The sequence below is a fragment of the Gekko japonicus genome, unplaced genomic scaffold (genome assembly GCF_001447785.1).
Source record: "Gekko japonicus isolate JY-2015 unplaced genomic scaffold, Gekko_japonicus_V1.1 scaffold138, whole genome shotgun sequence".
NCBI classification, from domain to species: domain Eukaryota; kingdom Metazoa; phylum Chordata; class Lepidosauria; order Squamata; family Gekkonidae; genus Gekko; species Gekko japonicus.
This window is the reverse complement of record NW_015163096.1, coordinates 1350861-1359482: the sequence shown is the minus strand read 5'-3', so window position 1 is coordinate 1359482 and position 8622 is coordinate 1350861. Positions and strand designations below refer to the sequence as shown.

The 8622-nt window shown below is 45.5% G+C and overlaps 1 protein-coding gene across 1 annotated transcript in view; it reads left to right on the top strand.

The window, feature by feature from the left end:
* The window catches only part of PTPRM (protein tyrosine phosphatase, receptor type M), a 509160-nt gene that overhangs the window by 231271 nt on the left and 269267 nt on the right, over positions 1-8622 (top strand). The window contains exon 11 of the mRNA XM_015406598.1: positions 1389-1491. Within this exon, the coding sequence (XP_015262084.1) occupies positions 1389-1491 (103 nt within the window). The remainder of the gene's footprint in view (positions 1-1388; positions 1492-8622) is intronic.

Below are 8622 nucleotides of genomic sequence, written 5' to 3'. Positions count from 1 at the left end.
CAGTTCCACAGGTCCTGTAAAAAGGAAATATTTTGCCAGGCATATGGCTGAGGCAGTGAAGTATGTTAATTCGTTTTTAACAAATAATTTATAATGTTGTTTTTAACGTCTTGTTAAAATATCCTTGCTGTGCAGGGGAGGGAGGGCTAAAAAGACAGACAGACAGACAGACAGACGTGGCCTTGGTCAGCAGCCTGACATGCAGTAATTAAATGAAGTTTTGCCTTCACTTTAAAAACATATCACCTCCTAAATTGTTATATGCCAGTCTATTGTTAAAGGAACAGGGCAAGGACCAATATACAGGCTGAGATCCTTTTTTGTTTCTAGTCTCTCTTCCATTTTGTATTACAAGTATATGTTATAATTTTTGTGGGTGGGGAATGAGTAAGTTCAAACGCTATTATGTAGTAAGGTAGATTTGACAGTAAATATACTAGTTGGCTAAGACACGGGAGACCTAAAGTTACATTCCCATTCAGCCACAACTTAAATGGGGTAGCCTTAGCTAACTGTTTATCCACTATCTAGTAGTATGGGTTCAATTACAGCTATAAAGCCCTTGGAAGGGCAATTAATACCGTGATAATAAATCATCCACCGAGACTGGCTTCTAGAGGCAGTAGCCCATGAGATGACTGCAGTCCACATGAAACTTATGTTACATGCAAGCCCACAATGGCAAAACATAGGTATAGTGCTGCATACCAGACATGCAGTAATTAAATGAAGTTTTGCCTTCACTTTAAAAACATATCACCTCCTAAATTGTTATATGCCAGTCTATTGTTAAAGGAACAGGGCAAGGACCAATATACAGGCTGAGATCCTTTTTTGTTTCTAGTCTCTCTTCCATTTTGTATTACAAGTATACGTTATAATTTTTGTGGGTGGGGAAAGATTAAGTTCAAATGCTATTATGTAGTAAGGTTGATTTGTACAGTAAATATACTCGTTGGCTAAGACACGGGAGACCTAAAGTTAAATTCCCATTCAGCCACAACTTAAATGGGGTGGCCTTAGCTAAGTGTTTATCCACTATCTAGTAGTATGGGTTCAATTACAGCTATAAAGCCCTTGGAAGGGCAATTAATACCATGATAATAAATCATCCACCAAGACTGGCTTCTAGAGGCAGTAGCCCCTGAGATGACTGCAGTCCACATGAAACTTATGTTACATGCAAGCCCACAATGGCCAAACATAGGTACAGTGCTGCATACCAATTCATTTCTTCCCTCTTTTCCAAGGGGGGGGGGGTTTGCACCAGCCTCTGCATTTTAAAACAGTCTTTGTGTTCTGCAGAAGGATATTTTAAAACAGGATTTTTAGAATCACATGAAAGGTACAAATTATGTGACTACTTCCTCTGTTCCTGTTTTTTCTAGCACCCTCTATGCCACCCTATGAACTGGAAACACCTTTAAATCAAACTGACAGTACTGTGACAGTTATGTTGAAGCCTGCACAGAGCAGAGGCGCTCCAGTCAGGTATGGTGGAAGCTGTGGAAGCTTTACAAGATTAAAACAAAATCAATTAATTTTTGACAGCATCTTCTGGTGGTGGTGGTTGTTTTTATGCAGCAATCAGTGTTTAAATCTGTGTTTGCATTATCTCTAATTAAGTTAAATAACAGACGAGGAAAGAAAACGCTTTGATATGGAGTGTTGTGTGAAGGATTTCAAAGCTTGTTCTTTGAAAATAAGGAACAAAGCTGTGGTGCTGTTATGTGGGTGGCTTCTTTACTCCTTTAAGGTAATTGCTCACTGCAGTGTTTATGAGTTCAAGGGCACATCATTATTTCCATCCCCCTCTACTGTGTTTTCAATAGCCATTCTCTCTTTTTTCCACCTACAGTTTTAATCACCATTATTTCAGGTAATCAGCTGAGACAAAGTTAGGAGACTTAAAAACTAAATCGCATCATGGCCAAGACAGAATCCGTGTTCTTTTTTCCAACTCTAGTGGCTTGTTGGGTCCCCCCCCCCCGACCAGGCTCCAAAGTTGGCCAGGCTGGTAGAAAAATGCTGAAAGAAATGGAGTATAGTGAGTTGAGGCTAGGTAAGGCATTGTTTTCCTCTTCAAACACCAACAAAACACCTCCCCCCCCCCGCTCCGATACCAGATTCCAGGAAAGGAGGGGAAAGATCTCTCATAAGGAGGACATATAGCATGCCACAGCAGCAAGATGCAACATGGTCTTGCCAGTTTGGTGTAGTGGTTAAGTGCGCGGACTCTAATCTGGGAGAACTGGGTTTGATTCCCCACTCCTCCACTTGCACCTGGCTGGATGCCCTTGGACAAGCCGTAGTTCTGATAAGAGCTGTTCTTGAAAAAGAGCAGTTTCTGTCAAGAGCTCTCTCAGCCCCACCTACCTCACAGGGTGTATGTTGTGGGGAGGGGAAGGGAAAGGAGTTTGTAAGCCGCTCTGAGACACCTTCGGGTAGTGAAGGGCAGGGTAGAAATCCAATCTCCTTCTTCTTTCCTGACAGCTATCAGACACCTTCTCCCGCTAAGACTAGGTGAGGATCCCAAGAAAGGATCCCATCCCAGTTGATGTCTCCTTCCCACTCTGCACCTGAGAGCGAGGATACTTTCTTTTCCCTGCCTCTTTGTTGTTTTTCATCTATCATTAAAAGTCTCTCTCACACACTCAAAGTGTTTAAAGTATCTGAAGCTGCAGTTTGTCAAACAGCTACCTCTTGAAGACAAACTGCATGCAATTGAGTATCACATGCAGTTTGGCTCTTAAAGAAGATAAGATTTTTCAGCTTCGGACTATTTTGGAGATAATACTGACTGGGTGGATAGAAGGTTGAAAATTAAAGCATCCTTTTATTTATACTTAGATGTATTCTGAGTTCAGTATTGCTTTGTCAAATCAACCTTGTGCTATTAACTCCTTCTACACAAGCCTGATTAGATTGAACACAGTTGATGGGGCAAGATGAACACATCTGTATTAATTTGTGCGGGGTGTGTGTGTGAGTGGAAGCTCCTAGTAGATTGTTTGCTTCGTCTGTATTCATTGTCAGATAGGAAAAAAACCTAGCTGCACTTTATTTATGCACTTCACTAAGTGCAATGGCTGTCTATTGATTCTGTTGTTACCACCCAGCATGGTTAATGCAGATTCTTGGAACTGCGCTTAACTTTTCAGTGTAAATGATGGTTGTCGTTTTATTGATCAAAGCATCAGCTCTGTCACATAAAAATCTTTAATTCCTCTGATGGATAGAGGGAAAGGAGGAGAGAGAGTAAGCACAAATTCTAGCACATTACTGTCCAGATTTGCTTGTTTACAGTTTTACCGCCTTTTCTTTTTACACTGGGGAAAATATAAAACAAGTGTGTGACTGGCCCTAGTTTGTATCCAGTCAATTACAGTTACTGCAACATATTCAAGAAATTGCTGCTTGGCTGTATGATTTGTTTAAAAGAAGCCAAATTTATAGAAATGTTCTGGAACCATCTTCTTGTCGCGCAGAGCGTTTAGTTGTACACAGCCTGTGACCTTGATGCCCAGTTATGCCAGCTGAGTGCTAGCAATAGCAAGCCACACAGACACAGTCCAGTGCTTAACTATTTACAATTTATTTACAGGTATATATATATTCTGGAACTCACTGACAAAGTGCTCCGCCATACAAGGCATAGAGGAGAAGGGGTAAATCGTACAGATACTTTACACTTATATACAAGGTACAGCCAATCAGCACACACAGCTGAGTCACTGTTACTGAGCTGTGGCTGTCATAGCTGTCAAATAGATGGGTGAGATCACCAGGTCTGATGTCTTACCTAGGCATGTATGCCAACATTTCTATAATTTAATGTAAAGGTAATAAAAACCCAGGAATCCTAATTGTTCATTGTTTTTAGAAGCATAGTTTCATAGGCTAGTTGTCATGGACCACCTTGTTTAGTGAGCAAAGACTAGAGGAAGAGGAGGAGGACAACCCATCCCATCCCCAAGCCCTGCTGGCAGACCCTCTCTGTGAGTCTGGTGTCTCAGGGTCTCCCCAAAGGCACCCATGCTGCCCTCTAAGCCAGCGCTACCCTCAAGCCAGGAGGAGGCTCCAGCATGGCCCTGCCCACTACCAGACTCACTATGGTCTGCTGAAGGACCCCAGGAGCAGAGAAGGTGAAAGGCAAGGACTGAGGCAGTGCACGTGGAGACCCAAGGCCTACCCTCTGCTGAGGGAATGCCAGTAGAAACCCATAAGGTATTGCAGGATCTGGCCCCAGTACTCCTTCATGAGTAAAGGAGTAAAGGAGCTGACTCAGCTGGTGGTGAGGGGAGTTTGGCACGAGACCTCTTGGGTAACTTCCTATATAAGGCTGCAATGAAGCTAGAGTCAGTGTGGGAAGGGTGTGTTTGTAGCTTTGCTGATGCTGGTTGGGTGGCTTGGGATTGGTTTGTGATACCTCATTACCTAACCCTTGGACTGTGTTTGGACCCTGCCTTTGGAACATGTTCTTTGATCCTGGACTGAGACCTTGGACTGCCTTCTGTCCTTGCATTTGGATTGTGTTATTGGACCCTGGACTTTGATGTTGAATTGTGACCTGAGAACAGGTTCTATGACACCCTGTGGTTGTGGGAGCTCGCCTTGCACCTGGGGGCCAGGACATTAGTGCAATCTTTATTTACAGAGATTTGGATCCTAAAGAAGTGCAGATAAAATACATTAATGGAAGAGATTTTTGCTGGTTGCAGATCCTCTGTTCCTCTGTGCTGGAGTTAGGAGTCCTCAGGAAGAGTGGCTAATGCAGCTGGTGGGGGGGTGGCCAGAATCAGAAGAATTAGTGGGAGCCAGGAAAAACTCTTTCCATCTGCATCTCTTGAACAGTTTAGGGGAAATATACAGTGGTTTTATTTCACAAGGCTATAGTATTATAGAACAACTACGGAGCAAAGTCCATTGTGGATGATGACAATGAGCCCTAGAAAGGTAGGGTGGGTGGGTGGTAAATAGATAGATAGATGGATACATAGAGGGGCTTGGAGAAAGAGAGGAAGGCAGGAAGATGGGGGAGGGGGGAGACATAGACAAGACAGTAAGCCAGACAGACAGGGAGGGAGGGGGGGAAGAACTGAAAGTGATGGGGATGAAGGGAGAAAGTGAGAGAGGGAAAGAATGAAGGGAGACAGGGAAAAACAAAGAGAGATTGAGGAAGGGGGGTAGTGGGGAAAAAAGGGCGGCAGGGGTTGGCTCAGCGCCGCCGCGGACCCTCGCCGCTGGCCCCGGAAAGCTGGCTATGGGGGGAGCAGCGAAAATCAACGGGGCGGCGGGGGTTGGCAGAGCGCCACCGCCATCGCCCTGCGCCTGCTGCCCCCAAAAGCTGGTGAAGGTGGGGGGAGCGCCAAAAATGGGCTGTTGGGGGTTGGCTCACTGTCTCCGCCTCTGGCCTGCTGCCCTGAAAGCTGGCGAAGGTGGGGTGCAGCGGCAAAAAGACTATGCCAGAGAAGTATGAGTGAGTGTGGGGTAGCAGGTTATTGGACTGTGCTCTGGGAATTCTCACTCTCTGTCATGAAACATGCTGGGTAACGTTGGGCCAGTCATGTTCTGTCAGCCTAATTTCATGTGAAGATAAAATTGAGAGAGGGAGATCCTTGTATGTCACTCTGCTCTCCATGGAAGAAAGGCTGGATAAGAATGTACTTGATAGAAAGATTGCGCACCTTACCCATATGATATGCATCCCACTTCAATTATTCCAAAAATTGGCTGTTCTAAAATGTGGCAGCCAGATATGGGGTTGCCAACCTCCAAGTGGTGGCTGGAGATCTCATGCTATTACAACTGATCTCCAAGTGACAGAGATCAGTCCACCAGGAGAAAATTGCTGCTTAGGAGGGTGGATTCTGTGGTTTTATACCCTTTCCTCCCCAAAGCCCACCCTCCTCAGCCTCCACCCCCAAAATCTCCAGGTATTTCCCAACCCAGAGCTGGCAACCTTACAGCCAGATGATTGTCAGGGGTTCATACCACCCCTGTGCTGACTCTTTCCAGTCACACAATTCAGAGTGCTGTTTTTTACCTTTAACACCCTGCCCTGTACAGCTTGCGGCCAGTGTACCTGAAGGGCTGCCTCCTCCCAGTTAAGATCTGGCTCCCAAGACCTGCTCTCTGTGTCCCCACATGCAGAGGTGAGGCCAGTGACAGCAGAGGCAGAGTGTTCTCTGTGGCACCACTTTGCCTTTGGAGTGGCTTCTCCCCACGAGGCTGGCCTGGCCTGGCCCTACTCGTCTTTTAGGTGCCCAGCTAAAATATTGCTTTTATTTAGAGACTCCCACATGGGCTGTCTCCCCTATGTTCAATATTGTTAGGGAGTGGGTTTTCCCCCCTACTTCCCTGCAGCATTGTGGTGTATCTCTTGGGAGTCTCACTAGCTTTGGTACGATGTTTCTCAAACCTGCTTGGCTTTAGAGTTTTGGGAAAGATTACAGTAAAGCTGAGATAGCTGTTGTGTGGTTGGGAAAGTTCATATTTTCCTGCCCAAATGGCAGGCATTTTCCCCTCACCCTGTCCCTGCAGTGGCAATCTCATCCTCCTCCACCAGGTCTTTTGCTATTGTTGTTTTGGCTGATTCTGCATTGGCTTTTCCTTCCCACATTGGAACAGAAATTCCCCTCTGCATTGCATGCTGATTGGGCTTCCCTTGATTACCAGGTTTTATGGCAGCGTCCGCACTCCATGCCACTTTCGAGTTCTTTGATCCTCCAATTTAATTGTACCTTCTGCGTAGATTTATGGCCGTTTTATGGCCATTCAGGGGTGACTCTGCAGTCAGTATGGCATTGCCCCGAGGTATTTGGATGTGGTTTTAATTAAGCTGCCCTTTCCCCTCCCAGTTGAGAAAATGTGGAGCATATGCTAGATACAGAATTACCCATTGTTATAGCATTAATAGCTGTAACAGCTTCTGTGAATTTCCAGCTTTTGTTTTAAAAAAGAGTTTCTAGACCAGCCCTTGACAGACCTCAGCCACCAGGTTGCAATGGCGACCAAATATTCGCTGCTGGAGCTGTCAGTGAAGGAAGAGGGAGGGTCACAGCCAAGGCAGCAGGAGCAGGCAAAGAGGGAGGGAGTGACTGAACCCAGGCACCACTAAGTGAGCAAAGCCCCCCTCCTTGCTGACACAGCCGGAGTACACCTCTCAGCTGGGCAGACTTCTCCTGCCACTTCAGAATGGCTTGTTGCAGCAAAACCCTACAGCCGTTTTCCAACTGGCATCATGCCACCTCTTATGCTCCCCTTTCTCCCTTATGTGCATTTCTGAACTGAGGCAGCCAAGGCAATTTTCTCTTCCCTGTCTGTTTCGGTTTTGGCAGGAAGTGACAAGAAAGCTGGTTTCCTGGTAACTGCCAGGCACTCAAATCCTCCGTTGGAACTTCTTGAGTTTCTGCCCACTGTGAAGCAGAGGCACAAACATTGGGGTGGGAGGGAGCAGGTGAGTGGAGCTCAGTGAATGGCTCCAAGGGAAACAGTTAGAGAAGTGAGAAAGCTGGAAAAGGGCATTGTTAGGCAGGAGCAAAGGGGAATGAAACAGAAGTCCAGGGGCATCTTAAAGACAAACAGCACTTATTCCAGTATGAGCAATCGTGAGTCGGATTTCACTCCCTCTTGTTGGAAAAAGCAATGTCTGGTGTACAAAGAAGGAGAAGAAGACCCTGCAGGGGGCAGCAAGAAGACAATTAGACAGGATCGTGAGGTCAGCACCTTCTCTCCTTCTAAGTGTAATTCCTTGTCTGTCTCCAGATTGCTACTCTCAGGACAATTTCTCCGTTCTTCTTGAAAGTGCTACACTCAGTCTTACCCTCTCCTCAGCTAGAGCTGTAGTTAGGAACCTATCTCTGTCTCTTTCTCTTTCCTATCAGGTATGTTGATTCCTAAATAAACCTTTATCTACTCTTTAATCAGGTTGTGCACCTTTGCTGTGTTTATTATTCTGCCAACACCTCTGATGCAAAGGAGTGAAGGAAGACCTTCCTTTTCCTGTGCTGTGGTTAGTGGTGGGGTTAGTAGGCTTCTGAAATAGAGTCTGTTTAAGTAAAAAGACTTTTAAAAGAATATGATCAAGATGGGTAGCCATGTTTGTCTGTAGCAGAAGAAAGGAGAAAGAAGCAAGAGTCTAGTAGCACCTTGAAGACTAACAAAATTCGTGGCAGGGTATGAGCTTTTGTGAGTCACTGCTCACTTCTTCAGAGACAAGTAGAATGTGAGTCCATCTGTCCTTATATCTTGGAGAGTGGAGTGATTTCAGATGCCAAATGACAATAGCAGGTCTGATTGGATTAGGTGTACAGATGGGCATGAACTGATAAATTAACCCCAGTTTGTGTATGGACCAGGCCGGTTCATGGTTCGCGAACCAGGGGTTTGGGAGGATGTGTCTCCCACAGTCTACCACACAAACCTCCATATTTTTCATGGAGGTTTGTGAGGTTCATGGGAAGGTTTGTGTGGGCTCCAAAGGCATTTAAATACCTTCAGAGCTTACTTACGGGTCCGGCAGCCCAACAGAAGTGAGCCCCACGAACTTCCTGAAGCACAAACTGGTTCGTGCAGTGGAGAAGTTCAGGGAGGTTCGGGGTTCATGAAAATCACAAACCT